This window comes from Alexandromys fortis, unplaced genomic scaffold (genome assembly GCF_014885135.2).
Source record: "Alexandromys fortis isolate MF-2015 unplaced genomic scaffold, M_Fortis_MF-2015_v1.1 scaffold_2_1_26212458, whole genome shotgun sequence".
NCBI classification, from domain to species: domain Eukaryota; kingdom Metazoa; phylum Chordata; class Mammalia; order Rodentia; family Cricetidae; genus Alexandromys; species Alexandromys fortis.
In genome coordinates this window covers 18,030,967-18,053,979 of record NW_026067930.1, presented here as the reverse complement: position 1 = coordinate 18,053,979, position 23,013 = coordinate 18,030,967, and the positions used below count along the sequence as shown (strand labels likewise).

General features: G+C 40.4%; 2 protein-coding genes across 3 annotated transcripts in view; one reads left to right on the top strand and one right to left on the bottom strand.

Annotated features, from left to right (window-relative positions):
• Mrpl13 (mitochondrial ribosomal protein L13) overlaps window positions 1-19,108 on the bottom strand; it is a 24,931-nt gene extending 5,823 nt beyond the window's left edge. Inside the window, exons 1-6 of the mRNA XM_050144973.1 lie at window positions 18,954-19,108; window positions 16,998-17,121; window positions 10,908-11,001; window positions 7,363-7,423; window positions 4,460-4,546; window positions 3,426-3,547 (exon numbers count right to left, since the gene is read on the bottom strand). Of these exons, the coding sequence (XP_050000930.1) occupies window positions 3,426-3,547; window positions 4,460-4,546; window positions 7,363-7,423; window positions 10,908-11,001; window positions 16,998-17,121; window positions 18,954-18,980 (515 nt within the window). The 5' untranslated portion in view covers window positions 18,981-19,108. The remainder of the gene's footprint in view (window positions 1-3,425; window positions 3,548-4,459; window positions 4,547-7,362; window positions 7,424-10,907; window positions 11,002-16,997; window positions 17,122-18,953) is intronic.
• A 192-nt stretch (window positions 19,109-19,300) lies between these two features.
• Mtbp (MDM2 binding protein) overlaps window positions 19,301-23,013 on the top strand; it is a 60,014-nt gene continuing 56,301 nt past the window's right edge. For both annotated transcript variants that reach the window (XM_050144971.1, XM_050144970.1), the window contains exons 1-2: window positions 19,301-19,434; window positions 20,204-20,284. In XM_050144971.1, coding sequence (XP_050000928.1) covers window positions 19,317-19,434; window positions 20,204-20,284 — 199 coding nt within the window. In that variant the 5' untranslated portion in view covers window positions 19,301-19,316. The remainder of the gene's footprint in view (window positions 19,435-20,203; window positions 20,285-23,013) is intronic.

The following is a 23,013-nucleotide window of genomic DNA, read 5'->3' as shown; positions in this document are numbered from 1 at the left end:
GCAAATCAAAACAACTTTGAGATACCATCTTACACCTGTCAGAATGGCTAAAATAAAAAACACCAATGACAGCCTTTGCTGGAGAGGTTGTGGAGTAAGGGGTACACTCATCCATTGCTGGTGGGAATGCAAACTTGTGCAATCACTTTGGAAATCAGTGTGGCGGTTTCTCAGGAAATTCGGGACCAACCTACCCCAGGACCCAGCAATACCACTCTTGGGAATATACCCAAGAGATGCCCTATCATATTACAAAAGCATTTGTTCAACTATGTTCATAGCAGCATTGTTTGTAATAGCCAGAATCTGGAAACAACCTAGATGCCCTTCAATGGAAGAATGGATGAAGAAAGTGTGGAATATATACATAAGAGTACTACTCAGCAGTAAAAAACAATGACATCTTGAATTTTGCATGCAAATGGATGGAAATAGAAAACACTATCCTGAGTGAGGTAACCCAAACCCAAAAAGATGAACATGGGATGTACTCACTCATAATTGGTTTCTAGCCATAAATAAAAGACATTGAGCCTATGATTTGTGATCCTAGAGAAGCTAAATAAGAAGGTTAACCCAAAGAAAAACACATAGTCATCCTCCTGGATATTAGAAGTAAACAAGACTGCTGGGCACTTGGGGGTGGGGTGAGATGGGGGTAAGGAGGAATGGGGAGAGAAAAGTGAGAAGGGGAGGATGGGGGGAGCTTGGGGAATGGGATGGTTGGGATAAAGGAAGGGTGGATATGGGAGCAGGGAAATATATATCCTAATTAAGGGAGCCATCTTAGGATTGGCAAGAGACTTGACTCTAGAGGGGCTTCCAGGTGTCCACGGAGATGTCCCCAGTTAGTTCCTTGGGTAGCTGAGGAGAGAGAACCTGAAATGGCCCTATCCTATAGCCATACTGATGAATATCTTGCATATCACCATAGAACCTTCATCTGGCGATGGATGGAGATAGAGAGAGAGACCCACAATGGAGCACCGGACTGAGCTCCCAAGGTCGAAATGAGGAGCAGAAGGAGGGAGAACATGAACAAGGAAGTCAGGACCACGAGGGGTGCGCCCACCCACTGAGACAGTGGGGCTGATCTATTGGGAGCTCACCAAGGCCAGCTGGACTGGGACTGAAAAACCATGGGATAAAACCAGACTATCTGAACATGGCAGACAATGAGGGCTGAAGAGAAGCCAAGGACAATGGCACTGGGTTTTGATCCTACTGCATGTACTGGCTTTGTTGGATCCTAGCCTGTTTGGATGCTCACCTTCCTAGACCTGGATGGAGGGGGGAGGACCTTGGACTTCCCACAGGGCAGGGAACCCTGACTGCTCTTTGGACTGAAGAGGGAGGGGGAAGGAGTGGGGGGAGGGGGAGGGAAATGGGAGGTGGGAAGGAGGTGGAAATTTAAAAAAAGAAAGAAAGAAAAGCCGGGTGTCTAATGCATATCCCTGCTACAGGGGACTATGGAGTGAAAGGGCAGGAACATCCATCCCCACAGTAGTAACTCAAAACTAAACCAAGCGGCTCCAAGTTCCACTGAGAATCTCCTTAAAAATAACCACAGAAAGCCCATTCTAAGTCTACTTACTTAGTGGAGACACTCAGGTTATAATAAGCAGTGTGGCCAGTATTGTTTGATGTAACAATATTAAATAGACTTAGTTTTGAATGTTAGTATATTACCACACTTCTTTGGTTAAAGTCTTTAGAATATATTATAACTTCAAGTTCATAAAATGTATTTTGTGACATATCTGGTTAAATTACACCCATGGTAGATCTGTTTAAAAAATGCTACCATGATTCTTCTGGTCAGGACAATAAACTTCCTTCTGATTCTGTGAGACTATCTGACATGGAATATCTACATTTATGGGTGGTTGTTACAGAAGGCAACTTGATAGGTCTTTATAGGACAGATTGTTTCCCTTTTTTAGAAGGCAACTTTGTCAAAACTGAGTATCTGGGATTCTTTCTACATATACTTTTATATAACAATGCTATGTTAGCAAGCATGCCAGTACTATGTAAGTTCAGATGAGGAAACAGACTTACTTACAGGTAAAGACCTAGGTCATATAGAGGCAAAATCCAAATCTAAGTATGGGAGTTGTCCAGATTAATTTTGAGGAAAGGATTCATTTTTTTCATTTTCAGAAATACTCACTGAGCCCTGGAGAACATGTGCCAAGTACTAGCTCCATGAGTAGGGGTTTCTCAGATGCATGGACTGTTCAGAATGTATACCCACAGGCAGTCAGTAGTAGCTGGCATGTTTACAGTTTGGCATGGCACAGATGCACAAGGCAATGGGGCACACACACCAGTGCTGCAGTTGAGAGAATGACCTAGGAGCTGGTCATCTGGTCAATCTCTAATCCACCACTTATAATCATGTGATTTTAGCGACCATTCCACACCTTTCTCTGTCTATATTTTCCAATTTATAAAAAAGTGGCGATCGGGTATAATAACTTATTACTTTGCTCAGAGGATAAGTAGCTGTAACTACATGTAAAGTACTGTAAATCCTTCCTTTCTTCCTACTTTTACTGTTATTAATATAGGACAACAAATAATAAAAGATATAAATTAAATTATTATGGGTGGTATTAATGTTTGTAAAATCTAAAAAAAAAAAAAGATTTTTGTTTCATTTTTCCCTAAACATTTTTTAGAACTTCATTTATAAATGCCAAAGAAGAAGATCAAGTGTCTTAATTAATTCACTTAGCAGTACTCTGGGCACTATGCCTTAGTACCAAGCAAGACAAGGATGAAGTCTTCTTGTGAAAATAGTGAGCAAACAAGACACTAAACAGACAAGCACACACATAGCTCAACCGCACTAGGAGTGAAAAGGAAAGCCCAGGATGGCAGCCTACACAGGAGCCCAAGCCAGCTGAGGACTACAGGGGCACTGCCCGAGAAAGCGCAGGTGCATGTCAAAGAAGCCTAGAGATAGTGAGAAGATAGCTTGTCATTTCGGGCGTAGATACAGGAAATGTGTATGGGAGAGAGGAAAACCTCTTATTCTTCTTCTTCTAGGAACAAAACTAAAATTCCTGAGCCAATGGACTTTATATTAGGTGACATGTCTTATGAAACAGTCTGAAAATTCCAGACTCACTGCTTTAGGTTAATGACAGTGGATTGACCATTAACAGAGATGTTCACTCTAATAAGGCCACCTCAAGTCAAGTATTCAACAACATCCTTGCTCTTACTTAGCGTGGTCACAAGGCTTAACGACCTGACCTTTGGGTCCAACCTCTCCGTTGGATTATTTGTAGTTAATAGCTGCTGAGTTTCAAAGGGGATAAAAACTTTACTCTGACCACCTGTAAGGATCTTACTATTTTTCCAAGTTCAGCTTGAGAAACACAAGAGCGGGGAGGTGGAAGGGAAGGCACACTTACGGAGCCCACAGTCTTGGGAAAGCCTCTATCTCTTCTTGGCTGTACTCATCCAGTCGTTTAGGCACTTTCCGTGGCCGAGGAAGCTCTTCCACTAAATTCTTAAGAATATCTTCTGGAATATCCTACATTAAACATATTTGGCAGTTAGAATTCTTAAAATATATTTCCTATTAATAAACAACAACAGTATTAAAAACCAGCAAAAGGAATGAGAAAAACACCGTATTTTTATACTTTGTATAAAGACCTGAAAAGTACAACATACCAGTGATGCATTTTGTAATTGGTCCTTCCCTTCTTTTCTCCTCGGGACAAGGTTTTACCCAGGTTGGAAATAAAAATACTCTAATAGCCCAGGCTGGCTTTGAACTTGTAACCATCCTACCTCGGCCTCCCAAGTGCTGGACACAGATGTGAGCTACCCTGGCAATTTGATTTTGAAAGTCGTAATTAACTTATCCCTTCTTGTCTGCTTGTCTCGGCTCAGGTTCACACTGCACCTGACTGAGGGAAGTACCAGGTTGCTGTGTCCAGTGCTACTACTTTGTAAACTTTACTTTTCCTTCTTGGAATTTAGTTTGGTTATGCAGATAGTGGCCTAGCCTGTAAAAATCATAATTTAAAACATCCTTGTTGAGTCATGGGCAACAATGAGCAAACAGAGTTATTAATCTGTGATTCACAGAGAGCTTACTATTTATCACATAAAATGAAAGAGAATTATTTTTTCACAGTTGCTGAAACTACCGCTGAGGACCTCCACTTCACCGGGCACTCATAATAGTTCCCATTAGTAAGAAAGAAGTGACTGACATGCAAACAGAACTTGTAGATCTTCTGATTTTTATTTTCATGTCATGTAACAGTTTAACGCAGGAATAGTTTCCACTGAGTATGTGTATGCCTTGTGTTCACTTCAAAACCCAGTAAATATGCTGGACACTGAGATGCAATCACTGACAATAAACCTATGGCGATTGTTGGAAAACAGGAAATGAGGCTTCCTTGAGCATTAAGGAGTGCTGCTCGCTTACCTCATCTGGAAAAAGATGCAACCTCTGCATCATTGTTCTTCTGTGCAGGTTTTTGGGCAGCATGCCATAGGTAGCTAATTTCACAATCTGAAAAACAGAGACACCGAGGACTTAAGAGAAGATGAGACTCAGGATGAACTGAAAGCAAATACTGTTAGAAATGGCAGGAAAAAGGAATGGCTAGGGTTCCACGTGAACACAGTAAATAAATAGACTGAAGTAAATTACACGGGAACACCAGAGAGGAACTTTCATTACTTTCTACATTACTGTTTTCTAGAGGTGTTACCTGCTTATTGTTTATGGAGAAAAAGCAAATGGAAGGGACTAGACATAATCCTTGCAATTGCTAATTTTTAACACAGGTCATTTCCAAGTTTATGTATGAACAGGTGGGACCTGAATCTCGTTTCCTCCAGGAGGGAGACCAGTGAGACTGAATTCATGAACTAATCTGAGTACGGTTACATTGTTTAAGACACAAGTTGGCAGCAACTCTTAGAGCGAATGTTCACCAACATTTTCCTGGTTCTACAGTCATCCGTGTGTCACACTTTAACAACATATTCATGATGCTGTGGAGCAAGGGTTACAATCAGCCTCACCTAGCAGCAGGACAACTGACTGTGGGTAGAGACCGGCCTAATTCCATCTACGTACCAAATTGCTGTACTGGCTTTCAAATTAAATGATTTTACTCCCAGGAACATTAAGACAGCATATAGAATCATACCCAAAATACACTTCTCTCCAGAACTTAATACAGGCCTCTGGGGACACTGCACACACACAAACATGCAGGCAAAACACTCATACACAGAAAAACAGTTAATAAATAAAATGTTGACAAATTAAGATCTAGTGACATAACAACGCAAATAGGTTTAAATGGATATATACTTCTTAAGCCTTCATCAAGCATTTTATATTATGTTTCAATTCTGGTTCATCAAAACTATAATTAGAACAAAGTAGAAAGATATGTGTATAAAACTGCCATAATTAAACCCATTTGTTGCATGGTAACTCGAAAAGTAAAGAAATGTCAAAAAATATTTTTTACAAGTGCCAATATTAAAAAGTTGGATTATATTGCCTCCTAGTGTACAGTTAACATACCCAAATGAAACAAACTAACTTTTGCAACTTTAAAATACTTATCATTAAAACTACAATTTGTTTGTAACAGCTGTGTTAGAGAACATCACCCAGCCAGCCTCACTACTTTTCTGTATAGACCATAACAAATACATGGAACACAGTGCGGTGTGCGCTGTGACACTGTAAAACCACAGCAGCTATCAAACAGAACAGAACTATTTCCTAAGGAGTGATGTCTCAGCATGTATGATTCAGACAGTAATGGCTGCCAGGTCTTGGCATTACATAACACTCCTCTCCTACATTTCATCAAGAAAACTCAAGGTGGTATAAACCAGTGGTCACAGCATGACAATTTATCCATCTGCCTCCAACTTCTTTTTAGGAAAATAAGGAGTATTTTCGGAGTAATACCTTGTTCACTTACAAATGCACTTAAGAAAAAACCTAGTGGTCACCAAAGGGGAAAGGGCTGTTTTTTTCTGAGGGTAGAGCACAAAGGCCAGGTTTATTGACAGCCAAGAAGGAAAAATAAGTTGTAAAACAGCGAAAGGAGACCTAATGTTTTAGCAGTAGTTGGACAAACATTTGGCTTAGAATTCTGTTGAGTATATCATTCAAATAATAATAATCAATAATGATTATTACTAAACATTAACATTTGTTATTAATAAACATCATACACAACAGTGCTTAGTTTATATAATTTAACAGTGATATATATAAATTTTGGGTTACAGGTGCAGTTTAGTGGTATAGGGTGGTTGCCTAGCTAGCACAAGCTAGACTCTGGGTTTAATTTCTAATATACACAACTTTTCGATATTTTCTTAGCCCTTCCGATTCAATATTCTTGTTATTTATTCTGGTATCATTTGACTTCTGTTGTGCTTTGTTTTTTTGTTGGGGTATTTTTTTTTCTGATTTGTTTTTAAAAGGATGATCAGCTTAAGAACATGTTTCTTCCTTTAACAGCTACCCAGGTGGATTTAGACAAGTCACAGCTGCACAGCTGCACCTGATGTTTCTTCTAGGCTCTTTCCTCCTCTGTGAAGTACTGGGAGGAATAGTGTATGTTAAAAGGGGTTAGAAAGTTTAAACAATAGGAAATTATAACCCAGGTAAATGCAAATCAAAAGGAGACCGATACAGTTATATTCAAAGTAGGAAAAAAACAGAGTTCAAGTTAAGAAGCATTACTGGAGATAAAGAAGGCCAAACACACTGATGTTGATCTATTTATTCTTTAAGATTATAATCCCAAACCTATATTCATCTAACACTAAATCTTCAAAATATACAACTCCCAACTGACAGACCTATATAGAAATAAATAAACCCACAACTTAGACTTTAGTAATTAACAAACCCTTAATTAGACAATAAATTGGCAAAGAAACAAGTTGGTAAGATTAAAATATACTAAGCAAACATAATATTCTTCTGACTTTCTCCCAAGGTATCTGCAGCGAGCTTACCATATTCTAAACAATGACAGATGTGCCCAAAATAAAAAAAGTACTATTCATTGGCCAAAAGCAGCTTCTTTATTCACTAACCAATAAAAGCAACACATATACAGAGGGACCTCCCACACCAAAGTATCTAAATTCTTTGAGTTGATGGAACTAATGATAGCAATTAGGAAACAGAATTGAATGATAGTGAACATGGCATTAGTAAAACTTTGTGTAATACGATGAAGCAGGTATTGCCCTGAATAGTGCCTATATTAGAAGGGACATGGTAAAAACAGTAGGAACCAGTCTTGTCCAGGTGACCAATACAAACAATAAGCTTACCGCCACTGGGTCCTTCAGGTGCAGCTGTGCAGCTGTGACTTGTCTAAATCCACCTGGGTAGCTGTTAAAGGAAGAAATATGTTCTTAAGCTGATCATCCTTTTATAACAGTAAAATGATTCTAACAAATTATATTTTGCTTCTGGAAACTTTATTAAAAATGAATATGCATGTGTACATATATGTATACACAGACACACATATATAAGTTGTGCTCTGACCTCCACACAAACATGTACGCATACATGTACTTGTAAGCATGCATGTACACACACACGTTAAAAATAAATTAAGTAAGTAAGCTATGCTGTTTAAAATATTCTCTTAAGTGGCTATCACTATTTCACAGGTAGTTAACTCAAAAAATTTTTCTTAGCATAATTATTTTCATATGAATTTTGTTAGTTATTTATTCATTTTCTTACCTATTCATTCTATCTAGATTACCATTTGTCTATTTAAAAAAAGAAATAGCAGCTAGGTGGTGGTGGAGCACACCTTTAATCCCAGCACTTGGGAGGCAGAGGCAGGCGGATCTCTGTGAGTTCGAGGCCAGCCTGGTCTAGAAGAGCTAGTTCCAGGATAGGAACAAAAAAAAAAAAAAAAAAAAAAAAAAAAAAAAAAAAAAAAAAAAAAAAAGCGGAAAAAACAAAAAAAAAAAAAAAAAAAAAAAAAAAAAAAAAAAAAAAAAAAAAAAAAAAAAAAAAAAAAAAAGCTGCGGAGAAACCCTGTCTCGAAAATCCAAAAAAAAAAATAAATAAATAAATAAAATAAAAAAAAAATAAATAAAGAAAGAAAGAAATAGCAATGAGCCAGGGTAATTTACGGCCCCTGCCCAGTTAGACTAACTGCATAATCTAGGACTGAGAACCTGGGAAAGTGCTGGTAGAACATTTGGTCCTGGAGTCAAGTTCACTCTCCCTCTTCTGACAGTGAGACATGGCCTCAAGGCTCAGGCTGGCCTCTACCTCCTCACACAGCTGAGGAGGATGCTCAACTCCCAATACTGAGACTACAGGTGGGTATCAACAATCTGGAAGTTCACAGGCAATGACCCTGTTCAAATAGGCAGTAAATTCATTAGGAGTTATGTGTTGGCTCCAGGTAATGAATTACCTATTTCATAGTGCTCAGACCAAATAACAGACTTATATGGACAAACTGGAATCAGCACAGCACTAGATCCGGACCTAGAAACCAGATTCTGCCAGTGGCTCCCAGTACAATGCTGAGACACTAGTTTATATTTGTATGGGAGCTAATAAAAACTGTTAATTGCCCCACCTAATTTTACAAAATTCTGAGTCAACAGAGAAAATCATATTTTTGAAAGCGTAAGAAACTGACAATTTATAGCTATGAGGGCTTATCGCCCTAAATAAATGAAAAAAAAAAAAAGATTTTACAAAAAGAAGACACAAAAAGAGGAAAAGAAAACAGCCAGTGGATCCTAAGAGAAAAATTTAGGATTACCCAAATTTAAGTTACTTTCAAGAATTTTCAAAAACATTTTAAGATGACTGAGTAAGCCATACATTAGGAATGCAACCTAAAACAAGTATATTAAATGTCTGCTGAGAAAGATGGGCCATTTCCAAACTGCTACGAGCTATTTGTTTCATGGAATTTCAGTTTTAGAAGAAACACCCGTCTAGACGTCTATTCCTATGGAAAACTACTTTGTAATGTCTATGCTAAAGATTTTCTTTCTATTTTTACCACTGGGCTGGCAAATTTTAAACCATAATACCACTTATGCTATATTTCAGGACTTGGACTTTCTCCTGGAAAGCTAATGTGAATTCCAACAAGCAGGGGATGGCCTGAGTAATGTGATATGCAACTGATTCTCACAGGTGAAAAGCAACCACGTTTCTTCCTTTACTGAAATGCCCCGGAGGGAGTCAGGGAAAACTGATCGATATGACAGCCATGAGTTTCCCATATAAATTAACTCAGCACACACTTTCTAAGTGTTTCTTTCTCTGTGCATGAGAGGTGCATAGACACATAAGGCAGGATCCTGTCCTAAAGAGAGTGATGACATGACTACTTTTGGTCAATCATGTTATAAAAACATTTCAATGAATTTAGACCAAGTATCAACACTAGAAAAAAAATGAGAAGTCAGTGTTTATAAATTATTTGTTGAGGAAGAACTTTCTGAGACAAGAAGTGTTGGGAGCAGTGAGACCCCAGATCCTGAATTTCTTGTAATCCCCTGATCTGAGTGCCTACAACTGTTCTGAGCACGAGACCTTCAGGAGTTCCTGATAGCAGGAGAGTGGTTTCTGGTGGGTTTGGCTGGGGCGTGGCTATCTCTATATAGTCTGCCCCCGAACACAATAAAGGGGGCATTTTCTCTGTCTGTGTGTGTTTGTGTATTTTAACCTCCAGCTCCCTTGCCCGAAACTCTAGTGCACCAAGCGCAGACACGGGGGCGTGGTGCGCGGCAAAGAAGTCAGAAGAATTTCAGAAGAAAAGCCAGATTAAGTCATAAAAATTAAGTAGCAGTAAAGAATATCATTAAGTTTGTAAGAAACCAAAATTTAAAAATAGATTAATATTCCTAACAGATTAAAAGCACAGAAACAGTGATAAGGAAGCTGGGCAGCACACTCCTATACACCCAGCACTTGAGGCAGAGACAAGAGGATGAGGAGTTCAAGGCCAGATTCAGCCACAGAAGCATGAGACAGGCCTGGGCTTCATCAAAGTCTGTCTCAGAGAACCCCAAACAAATAAATTATGCATTTAAGATGTGCTTGGGCAAGAGAGGAAAAGAACAGACTATGACGTCAAAGGTGAAGGTGCAGTCAGAAACGGAAGAGGGATTATGATGGAGAGTGGACAATCAGGGCTGCAGATGCGGCTCAGTGGTCAAGTGCAGTAGCTACTCCAGTGGACGCACATGGCAGCTCACAGCTCTGAGGAAGTTCAGGTCCAAAGGTTCAGACGCCCCCTTCTGGCCTCCGTGTGCACTGTACCCAAGTGCTCCCTGTACACACATGCAGGTAAAACATTCATACACATAAAAAAAAGAGTGGAAGACCAATATTTATAACCATAACTTTGATGACAGTACAGGTTAAATCAAGTAAATTTCCCCTTTACCAGAAACTATGGATTAACTCAATATAGAAAGCAAAATCAGGATCTCAAAATAAAATGGTAGAGATAAAATCTAAAATGGAACAAAGCTAATCTCTTAGCACTGGATTAACACAACTAACACATATAAAAAGAAGAGACATAATTTTAACAAGGACATGGGAAGAAACTTAGGAGTTTTGGCTGACAGTAAATGTTATGAACCATAATACTGTTTACGGCCTTAAAGAAAATTTAGTTTACAGAAAAAGATGAGAGGAAACTGTCCTCCTTGGGAAGCCTCCGTACACCCAGTGAGTACATTTACCTACAGGGAAGATGGGAGCTAGGAGAGTTCCCCGTGCAGACGGCGCTGCAGACAGAGAGAGGAACTACAGGAAGAGAGGGCAACAGTACTATTAAAGCACTGTGTCCCTTACAGCGACGTTCTCTTACCCAGTGTGTGAGGAGTACACTTTCTGCTCCCATTTGTTTCCAGAAAATGCAATGTGTCTTGTGTTTATTATGACAACATGATCGCCACAGTCACCTGGATTTCAAAAGAAACAAGGCAGAAGACTCTGAATGAAAACATCAAAGCCTTAAAAAACAGCTTGATTGTTTAGTACCACAGTACAAACACCACATTCAAAAGTAAAAATCACAGTGCAGCATCACAATCCGTTAACACATTTGTTTCATCTGATAGACCACGTAAGCACAGAAAGAGCTGGCAGGCCATTTGGAAAATCTCAACACTGGTAGAAAAGTAAAAGAAAACTTTAAAAGATGACAATAACGACAACACATTCTTTAGAGGAAACTCTTCTTGTTCCTCTTGCTCCTCCTACTGATAACTCTTCGGCTAAAATGCTTTAGTTTAAACATTTCTATTACATTATCTTTAAGCAGATGATAGAAGTTTTCCCTTAAAAATAGCACAGAAAATGAAAACAATATGTACATAAAATACAAAGTGTACTCTACCAATAGGCAAACTAGAAACAAATGTGAGACATTACAACTGATTGTTATTCTTTTCACTTTCAGAGAACAATAGAACACTGTGGCTTTATGCTTTAACTACCGCCACGAGGTGTTTTCCAACCACATTTAACTAGTTAAATCTAAAACGGCACTATCAGCAATGACTGCAAACACATGGACAGAACAGATGATTCGAAAACCTAAATACATGTACGGTGTGAGTTTCCTCATGAAAAAGACCTTCAGGTTTGTGTCGTTCTGAAAACAAACGTCAACACGCATGTTTCCACGTGAACCACTGCTCATAAAGCTCATCAGCTAATCTGGAACATTAAATCACCATTATATTACTTAGAAGAAACAACACACTTCAAAAGATTCGAGAACCATATTTTAAAATGCCACTAAAAATAATAAGCATAAATTAGTGTACTACTATAAACTCCACAAATCACATGAAAAGATTGTAACCAAAGAACAAATCTGACCACAGGTTTGTGTTTTAGGACTGAGGGTGAAAGAAAGGCGATAAAGCCTTGCTTTGCACTCTAGGGCAAAAGGGGTAAGAGGCTAAAGAGAGGAACTGGAAAGCCCTCGGCTGACGGGCTTGAGGGAAGTCTGTATCAAAACCTCCTAAGAGTGACAAGTGACAGCCACTAAAGCAGACGGACAGGGAGCCAGGAGTTCAGCTAAGAGGAGGGTGTGAAAATGTCCTCAGCAGCTAGAAGGCCCCGGCTTCAGACTTCACAGCTACAGCAGCTCAGGTCGTTCACGGTTAGGGGATTTGCTGATGCTCTTCACAAAGCTGCCTAGTCAGGCTCAGCTTCAAATATGCACAAAACATCCAGTCACTTAAAATATTTACAAAAATCAAAAAGGCTGGGCATTAATTAAAGCACTATAAGTAGGATGAAAATATAGTAAGTTATGTCAAACCTCTTTCTCTTTAAATCACTGTAGTATGAGGCGGCGGGCTGTGTTCCTGCCGCCCGGCCGTCTGGCTAGCTTATGCCCAGAAATAATTACACGGAAACTGCTTGGTCCATTAGTTTTATCCTCTTATTGGCTAACTCTCACATCTTGCTTTAACCCATTTCTAATAATGTGTGTAGCTCTACGAGGGGGCTTACCAGGGAAGATCTTAACCTGCGTCTGTGTCGGGTGAGAGAATCACGGCCCACTGCCTGACTCGGCTGGCTTTATTTCTCCCAGAATTCTGTTCTGTTTACTCCGCCTACCTAATTTTCTGTCCCATTAAAGGGCCAAGGGAGTTTCTTTATTTAACCAATGAAATCAACACAAAACAGAAGACTCCCACATCAAATCACCTTTCTACAACTTGAAATGAAAACTGATCCACAACTAAGTACCTGTGTTTAAGGGAACTACAGATTAATACAACAAAACCACCGGTGGGAAAGACTGTAGTCTTGATGACAGCATCACTGCCCGTGTCTAAGCTTGTTAATGAAATACATGTATCATTGTCATTTAAAATGTTAAGGAGGTGTTACTTTGCGTGTGTGAAAGCAGGTACATGAGTGCCACGAAGTTCACAGGTCGGAGGGACGCTCTGGAGGTGCTTCTCTCCTCCCACCTTTCTGTGGTCCCAGGGACTGAAGTGAGGTTGCCAGGAGTGTGCAGCAAGCACTTGCAGTCACCGTGCCACTTAAACTTTTAGATTAAAAAACCTAGTTTCTTACCGTGTATTGAATGTAAATAACTCAGAATTCCTGCATCATTTTTTAAGACTGTGTTATTTGTTTTCACCAATAAGACATGAGTAATACGATTTCTCCATTTTCTCACTCACTGTCACTTTTTTTTAAGGCTCATCTGGTTTTAATTTGCACGCCTCCTACTGGCTGGTACTGAACTTCCATGGACCCGTGCATTTTCTAATTAGCTCATGTCTCTTTAGTGCTGTTTCGGTTCTTTATGTAGTCTAGTACAAGTCCTTTGTTAACTGTGACTTGTTTTACCCCCTCCTCACAAGCCCTACTTGAACACACTTCCCCACAAAAGACACACACGGCGGGGGTGGAGGGCAGAATAAAACAAAATAATTTCTAAATGGCAAGTCTGTCTGTCTGTTTCTCATAACACCTTGCAAGGTCCACCTGACAAACCAAGCAGTTCAAATGTTTACATTACATTCTGATCCCACAAGTGTCAACTTTATAGCCATTCCTAGATGTCTGACCATTTGTTACTCATTCCCCACCCCAAAAATGTGTACAGTGATTATGAATACTCAACACTTAGCTAACTGATAGTTACACTGCTAAATGTTGGAGATAAACTCTTAAAAGACAATGCCTTTCTCAACCACTGATTTAAGAACTTGACTCTAGTGACATCTTGTGGTCATAAGAAGCTTTGCTGATGTAGTAAACATTCAACACAGTGAGGCAAATAGAAGTATAATCTTTAAAAAGTCAAGTTTCCAACTTCATAAAAAAGCTACTCTCTATTCTTAAGGAAGGATGACCTACAGGTAATCATGGCAGCTCTTCTGGTGTCCCAGCAGAATGTGTACTTGCAGCATTTAAAGAATACCTAAGGAATAATGATTCCCTTTTAAAGGAAGAACTGACTGAGGAAGCTGGTGTCTGTTGTCCTTGGGGGACAGAAATGAAGTGCCTATGACTTGTTTGAGTTTACTTTTAATTTCTTATCACTGTGGTTTCAACAAACACAGTCTTAGTGAAGCTGTTTACAAATACATGAACAGGAAATAGTGTAAGTGCTAACTAACAACCACACAGAAGACAACTGGGAATCTCCTATGTGAGGAAGCAGGAGCCCAAGTTTCTGTCTCAACTATACTATGACGTCGCTGAAGGGCAATGAGAATGTCACCTTGCTTTTCCTTCCGTTTTTCAACTACCTCTTGGGAGGTAAAACATCTCACGACATAAGAAATTGTACACATTTGCAATTCTATAAATATACATAGTTCTTGTTCGCCAAATACTTTTTTTTTTTGGTTTTTCGAGACAGGGTTTCTCTGTGGCTTTGGAGCCCCAAATACTTTTTTAAAAAAGAAAAACAGCCATTTACTTTTAACAAAAGCACAAATGCTGCTCGTTATTTCTTTCAAAATTCAGTTGTTCTCATTATGACTTCATATTTGTAAATTTTCTTAGTTGCTAAAACTTGAGTTGCCTGACACACACCTTGACAACTGTGGCTATGGAAAGCAATGTTCTATTTCTTCTCTCAAATGCAAACAGTGCTGTTTTTTGGAGGTCTACTGAGTGTTCTAGTTTCTGTGTTTGCATTTTCTGTTAAGTGCCTTCACTCTTTTAAAGTGCCCCTCAACTCTGGTACTGGAATACTGTGTAATATTCCTGCGCACAGGAGGACTGTGCTATATGCTCTGAGAGATAAGGTGTATTAGATGAACTTAGTTCACAGCTGAGTTATAAGTTATAATGCTGTGGGTCAAGAATCCAGTGTTCCGGTGTTAAAAAATATGTATAAAAGGCTTTACAGAAACCCACACAACAAGGTTAGATTTTGAATGGACAATAGAAACTCCCCTTGAAATGCTGTGCAATATTCAACAATCCAGTTGTCATGGTGACTACAGAACCAAACTCCCACGAAGAAAAGAGGTGACTTATTTATAAAGAATCTGATTGAAAGTGTGATGTACAAGCTACTATCTGGTCTAGGCCACATGCTGCACGAGGTGCTTGAACATGGCCAAATCCTTAGATTCATATTTGACACACAGATTTCAGAATATAGGGTATTCTGAAAGTTGATAACAGAAGGAAGATTAAGAGGTTTAACAAATTAGAAAATTGTAAAGCCTTGCTCTTAGCTAAATCCAATCATTTGCAATACTTCTTTCTTGCTCCAGCTCCATGGATCTCAAAATCTAGTTGCTCAAATGCCAAGGCCCTAGATGAAAGTTTTTAAAAATTTTTTTAAACTAGTATTTATAAATGCAAATATTCATGCAACAAGCATTTCTTACTCTCCACTATTATGGGTACTTAGAATTGCTAGTTTTTTAAATTCAAGTTTAGTGAAGAAAGGTGGACAGCAAGTATGTTCACGTCAAGTGATATATAAAAATTATTTTTTAAAAAACAGCAAAGTAGGGTTCAAAGGGTGAATGGGAGAGGGCTTAAGGAAGGCCTTGTTCAGGACAGGAATCACTGGCCAGAAATACAAAAAGATACGAAGGCGTGAACCTTGCAGAACTGGGAAAGAACATGCAGGCAGAGAAAAAGAGTATGGAAGGGACCCAAGCAAAACTATGCTTGCTAGTTCAAGAAAGGAGACAGCAGCAGGCCTCAGAGGATTGCTCAGAGGACAGATGGAAATAAAGTTAGAGGTTCAGAAGCCACATTCATAAGTCCTGTAGGGGACAGCTTTGCCTTTTATTCTGGAGTTCTGGAAGATAACTGAGCCTAGTCTGTGCAGCAACTATATATGAACAAGACAGTGGAGAGAACAACAGTTCAAAGGAGAGAGAGAGAGAGAGAGAGAGAGAGAGAGAGAGAGAGAGAGAGAGAGAGACTGACTGCCAGACTGCAGGACTACTGCTTCCTAAGTTTTAAACTAGGTATACTTATTATGCAGGGTGTGGGGACTCAGAACAGTCACAGAACTCAGAAGTAGAGAAGGCTTCAAACCAGAACATCCAAGAGTACACAGATACTATTAATTGAGATGGGGAAACCAAAGAGGACAGGCTGGTTTGGGTAGGGAAAATCCAGGAGTAAGAAAGATGTCCCTATTGGGCGATTTACTGAAGATGACTGCCGGGTACCCAAGAGGACATGCTGAGCAGAAACTGGACACATGAATGTAGCATACAGGTCCTAACTAGAGACGGGTATTTGGAAGGATTCACACACACACACACACACACACACACACACACACACACACACACACACACAGTTTTTAGAGCTCTGAGACAGAAATCAGTCACTTAATGAATGAGAAGCAGTCCTGGGCTGGGCTACAGGATACATCCACTTTTTAGTGAGAGGAAAATTGGGCTATGACAGGAAAACGCCTTCGTAAACAAAGTCAGCCCAAAATGCTTACAAGTCTAACTCTTGTAAAATGAAAACAGTCTTATTGTTTTAGAAATAGCATACAGAAAGCAAATCTTTAATTCAAGAGTGAAAGGCAACCTATCATATTTAGCTAGCTCTATGTTTCTAGGGAAGGATTTTTATAAAAGTGGCTGGACTCATGTTAAAAACTCTCTACTCAAGGAAGTCGCTTGAGAAGATATGTGTAAGAAGGGAAACCCAATTTACAGTACAAATCAGGACACTGTGAGAGTGGAAATAAGGGCTACTGGTGATTTTCTGTTTGGTAATACTGCAAAATGGAACTGCCCTTGAAGAACTGTCCTTATGGTTTTTCTATAAGTTATATTCAATTTACTGTCAGAAGAACTAGAATACAGAATCCTCATATACGCCCAGAAAGGAGCTCTTAAACACAGTCCAGCCACACTTCACAAGGTTCCCCTTCTGGAATGGAAACTATGGCTCCTAAGGACACGTCTAAGACAATACTCACTCAGTTGATGGTACACTGGTTTATGTAATCCTTGAAGCCTTTGTGACGCTATAGCCGCAAGTTTGCCAGGGGGCTGCATTTTGCCATCTAGGAGATACCACATTCGAGCAAAAGTGGCCCATTGCTTGGAAATAACGAAAAAGGTGAAGAAAATTCTATTTAGAATGGAAATAATTAAATGCATTTTCAAATGCCATCATATGTATCCTATAAATAATACCAACAATTACTTTGAAAAACAGACCATGACTAAAATTTGTATGTGTGTGCATTTTGTTTTCACTATCAGCACTAAAGTCTTTTCTCATTATTGCACTGAGATAGTAAGTATATTATACAGAAAGTTGGGTGGCTAGTTGGCAACTGAAGGTAACTAAAGACCTCAGTTCTAGGAGAGTTAAATAAAATTGCGCAATCAGAAAAGCGTAGCTGAAACTTAACATTCCTTTGTGTCTGTGACACTGGGGATACCAGGCAAACACTCCACCACCTTGACACATCCCTAGCCCCCTTTTGATGCCTTTGAGTCAGAGTTTCACTAGTTACCCAGATTGACCTTGAACTCACTCTGTGTAGCCTGCAAAGGCTTGAACTTATAAACCTCTCACTTCATCCTTCCAAGTATCTGGTATTACAGGCTGGTCTTCAACAGACATCTTTATGTCATGCCAGAAAAACCACACTCTTCAATATCTCCAAACTAAGAAAACTATTTCTATTCCAGAAAGATTTTGACTAGGTGCTTTGATTATGCATATACGAAGAGGTTGTATGCTAAAGAAAAAAATACAATTCAGCTTGGAGTTTCATATGAGTTATCATACCCTTGAAACTAGCCCACGCATATGCAAAGACAAGTTTCCCCCATTCCAAGCAGACTAACACATAAAAGCTCGATAAGCAACACAAATGCTGAGACAATGTCAACTTCTGTCAAAGCTTTAAAATGTTTACCTTCACCTCCTAGATTTACCTCATTAAAGACAGGTAACAACTACACTTACAAGAGCTATACTTTAAGTGGCATTAGGCTAGGTAGGCATCATTTGGATTAACACACCGAACACTAATTCTTCCTCTTCTACCTAAAACTTGCTTCAGTTTCAGTATTCCCTACACCACAGCCTTCCAGCTGCCCAAACCAGAATTCTCCAATGTAATTCTTGTTTCTTCGTTCACCCACATTCAATCCTTTAATGCATACCGCGGGCTTCTCAGCACTCCTGCGTTTTAGCCTGACTTGGGCATGAGTATCTTGCGTGGTATACTAAAATAGCAGCAATCCGAACGGATTTTCTCCTTTTGTCCTTCACAGAGCCCCGTCTGTGAACATTCTATCTTCCTCCTGGCAGCCTGGGCGCTTGGTCCTTTTAAAACCTAAGACTTCTAGGTGAAAGCCCTCCAAGAGGTCCTCATTCTTTTCTTCTTTTGAAACAGTTTCAAGTAGAGTAGGCTGACTTCAATATCGCTATGAACCGGAGGAGGCTGGCCCTGAACTTCCAATCTTTCTTCTGGAAAAACACGCGTGCACCATAACGCCAGGTTTACGCGGTGCTGGGGATGGAACCCAGGGCTTTCTGCAATGCTAAATACGCACTGTACTAAATTGGCTACAGCTGCAGCCTTTCCCCTTCCCCGCCAGGCTTCACTGCACTAAATAAAATAAACATGCTCCATGTCATTCAACGTATTATCTCACTGAAATTCTCTCCGCGGACTCTCGGCGGAGAACAGAAGACACGAAACGGGCAGGCTGAAGAGAGAAAGAAGTGCCCAAAGATACCAAAGCGCGGCCTGAGTCACAACCCCTGGAATGTGACTTCCTAAGGCATTTCTTGGCCACGAGTGTCAGCTTCCCTGACGGCTCAGCTTCTGCACTAACCCCCCGCCAGCCACCGCTCTTCATTTTCGCCAGCGTAATGACCCCACCATCACCCCAAAAGCGCACGAGCTCACCTGAGGCGCCCTAGAGAAGCTGGACATGCTTCGCGACTTCCGGCGTCTTTAGTTTCCACTCCCCCAGAAGGGATCCCAGAACCATCAGTCCGGCCGGAAACATACAATATTGAGCACAATGGTTCCTAACGACGGCGAGTACTCATCTGCTCCTCCGCAACGCTCCGGTTCCGGACCTCCCGTAGCCGTGTCCTTACGAAAGGAGCAAAGAGTGTGGCTACTAAGAGAATCATTTCCGAAAATGATTGGCGGAAAAACCGATCTAGGACATTATTCCCGGCCAAGCTAAGCGGCAGGAAACCGGAAGTGCGCGTTGCGCGCGGCTCTTTTGAGAGCTAAAAGTTGAGTCTGAGCACGAAGAAAATGGATCGGTACTTGCTGCTCGTCACCTGGAGGGAAGGAAAATTTCGATCGGTGGCCGGTGGGGAGAGCCAACCCGGAACTGAGGCGGCGTCCCAGGAGAGCAGCGAGAAACAGCCTCGTAAGCTCTGGGCTGAGAAGAGGCGGGAAAGACCCGCGGGCAGGCGAAGGGACTTGAGTTTATGGTGAGGTCCCGCGGGGAGGAGCATAGGTCAAGAGGTCCCAGGAAGATACAACTCTCTGAAGTTTTAGTAAAAACCAAACAGTATTATCTAAATAGAAAATATATAAAATTGTGGGTATTGGATCCCAGTGCCCCCAGGGCTTGGCAAGTTGAATGTTTACCTGGTTGAATCCCCTGGTGGTATTGTAATCCATTTTCTGCTTTCTGGAAAGGTATGCATTTAGAAAATACGTAAGCCTCAGTGTTCTATCTTGAAGAGAATACAGAAAAACAAAAACAAAAACAAAATAAAGATAGACTTCTGCAGATGTCGGTTACATTTTACGGAGAAGACATGTCACGCTTTTTTTAAATGACAAATTAAACGATTTTAGCTGCTTTCTATTGCATTTGTTTTTTGATATCTCTGTTTAGGCTCTGTTGCACTTTCCTTGTTTTGATCAAGCAGACATTTTGAGGAAGAAATGTGTCTGGTTCTTTTGGAAGAAAGTTCTGATTAACGACTAGCCTTGTACGAATCAGGAGCTTTGACTATTTTCTCAGCTTGCTCAAATTTATTTTATCTGCACTTGAGTATCGTCTTGATCCACATGTATTTTGTATCCAACACACTAGCCTTCAGAATTCTCTGATACTGAACTTGAAACAGGCCTAGGTTATGCTAACTCTTGAGTTAGGTGACTGAGTTAGGCCCTTGCTTTTACAGACTTGACAACATCCAGTATTTATCACCTCTTGAAGAGAAGCATCAGTGATTCCATTCATCCGGAAGATAGTACATTTCCTGGTAAGTATAACAGAATTACAAATGCCTCCCTCCCCCAGTCCGGCACAGCATTTGATTGGAAATCAGTTAGTCTGATAATTTAGGAGTGTAAGAAATGCTTGTTAACTTTGAATAAGGCACAGGGATATAGAGCAATCTTAAGGAAATACTCAACTACTTTACCATTGATATTTGAGTGTTGTAAGTTGTTACAATGTTCCTGTGGACTCCCAACTTGAATTTTGTTTCCTTCATGATCCTCCCCCCATCTTTAGGTATATATAGCATAGGGTTGTGGCCTTGTGGAGAGGTTCTTGCCTTCAGGAAAGACCCATTATTAAAGCTCCCACTCTGCCTTGACCACTTATTTGTGGTTTTTTTTTTCCTGTCCATTTTTACTAATTCTCTAAAAGACAAAACAACTGTGTATTTGCTGAAGATAGTGCTCTTCTCAGTTCTCATTGCTTTGTCTTTTTGAAGTTATTTCAGTTTTTTTGAAAGAATTCTTTTTTTGAAAGAATCTTTACTTTCTTTAACTCTATTGGCACTTTACAAACACATTTATTTGCTCTGATGATTTTTCTTTTCTTTTGCTTCTTCTCTCGCTGATAATGGCCCTCAAAGGCTCAGCAAATGGAAATATGAGAACAGACCAAATCCTAAAAGCGATGACAAAGTGAGAAGTGCGGACATCGTATAACTTACGTGGATTTAGCATCTTTTCAGGGCTTTGGTGACTCACACCCTAGCATCGGCTCCCAATGTTGTGAGATATTCCCCCCATCCCATTAATGTGAAAGATGTTGCTGGCACCATCTCTTTGGGGCAGACATCCTTATCCTTTTTATCACACTGTCACAGTAACGGATCTCGAGTTCTAGTTTTGTTTTGTTTTGTTTCTTGAGACAGGGTTTCTCTGTGTAGCTCTGGCTGTCCTGGAACTCACTCTGTAGACCAGGCTGGCCTTGAACTCACAGAGATCCGCCTGTCTCCCCCCCCCCCCCCCAGTGCTGGGATTAAAGGCGTGCACCACCACCACCGCACCAACTAGAACTCTACTTATATAGATTTGAGTAGCTCTTTCAGCATTAGCAATTTAGGTTTCTTGCTGTACTTTATCTTTCTCATTACTTACCTTTTCTAGTTAGTCATTGAAAATGGCTACATGACTTTACAGCAGGAGACCAGGAAGAAACAAAACTGAGACACTCTTGCTGTCTCTGTAAAAACTGAATGGTAGATGTTGAGTGACAAGTTGGCAAACTGTGAAAGTGGTAACATCATCAGTCACTGGCAGGGTACACACTTTGGTGATGGTTTGTGTACTGACAAGCTGGGTTGGTGGAATTATGCAGGCGTCTTTGTAAATAACATCAGTGTATTTGGACTTCTTCCTAATTGTAGTCAGCAGCCATTAAAGGTTTTAATTCAGGGAAGATGAGAGCATCATCATCATTATCATGTTCTTCCTTCTTTTAAATAGATGTGGGTATAGGGTATACGTGTGTGTGTGTGTGTGTGTGTGTGTGTGTGTGTGTGTGTATGTGCTTGTTCTCATGTGTGTGTGACCTAGGGATCTCCCTTCTCTACTTCTCAAGTGTTGGGATTATAGGTGTGTGCCACACCTGCCTGGCAGGCTTTTCTGTGGGTTCTGGGGGCAGGGGGGTCTGAGCTGCACAATCCTCTCAATGCATGACAGGTGCTTTCTCTGTGAGCCCAACCTCCAGATCTGCTTCCGAAGTGCTCTAGCTACGCGGACACAGTAGAGAAAGTTACAGCTATTGGAGCAATAGACGAGCAGGAGGGTGAGGGGAGGCAGACAGCCTGATGGAGGTGGGTAGATCTGAAGGGAATTGGAGGGAGACTACCTGACTTAATGTTGAGTTGGCTTAGGTTATGAGAAAGGAGTCATAAATGACATTAGAAGAGTACAGAATAAATGTGTTGGTGGCATTTACTAAGATGGAAACATATTCATAAGTGTGATAACTTGTTTAGAATATGTGGATAGTTGCCTAGTCAGATATTGTGAGAAAGCTGAACAGATATGTCTGTATCTCGAACTGCAGGAGAGTAGTGCCGGAGCTGTAGATATCTGATCATCCATGAGTAGATGGAAGCCCGGAGATAAATGAGGTTGTTTGTAGATAATGACAAGACAAAGAAACTCAAAAGATTCCCAGGATTCAGAGAACAGCAACTTTAAGAGGCTGTGAAGGAGGAGCCAGAAAAATCAGTGCGACAGATCTAAGTGATTTAGGGAACATAGTGATAGGAGTCACCTTTGAATCTCTCTCTCTTTCTCTCTCTCTCTCTCTCTCTCTCTCTCTCTCTCTCTCTCTCTCTCTCTCGTATGCTGAGAAATTAAATATCCACAAAACTGAGAATTAAGATTTTAATACAGTCAGCTATTGGTGACTGAGCACAGCGTCAGTGGCATTTTAGAAACAAAGAAGCCCGCTGCACTGCCTTTGACGGGCATGGCAAGGCTGAGGAGGAGGAGGAGGAGGTCATGGACAGGCAGTGCTTTCAGGGACTTTGTGAAGAAACCGAAGAAAGGGATGCAGCTGGGACTCCATCGGGAAGTACTGCTTTGAGAAATAGCAATGTGGTTTTCAGTGATGGAGGGCGATGGTTTGGAGTGCCTGGGTTGGATTATTTTGCGGGCTAACCTTGTATGGGAAGGTTGTACCTTGCATTTTGGCAGGAAGGAGTGAAGGAAGACCTAAAAGCGGGGTGAGCAGAGTAGT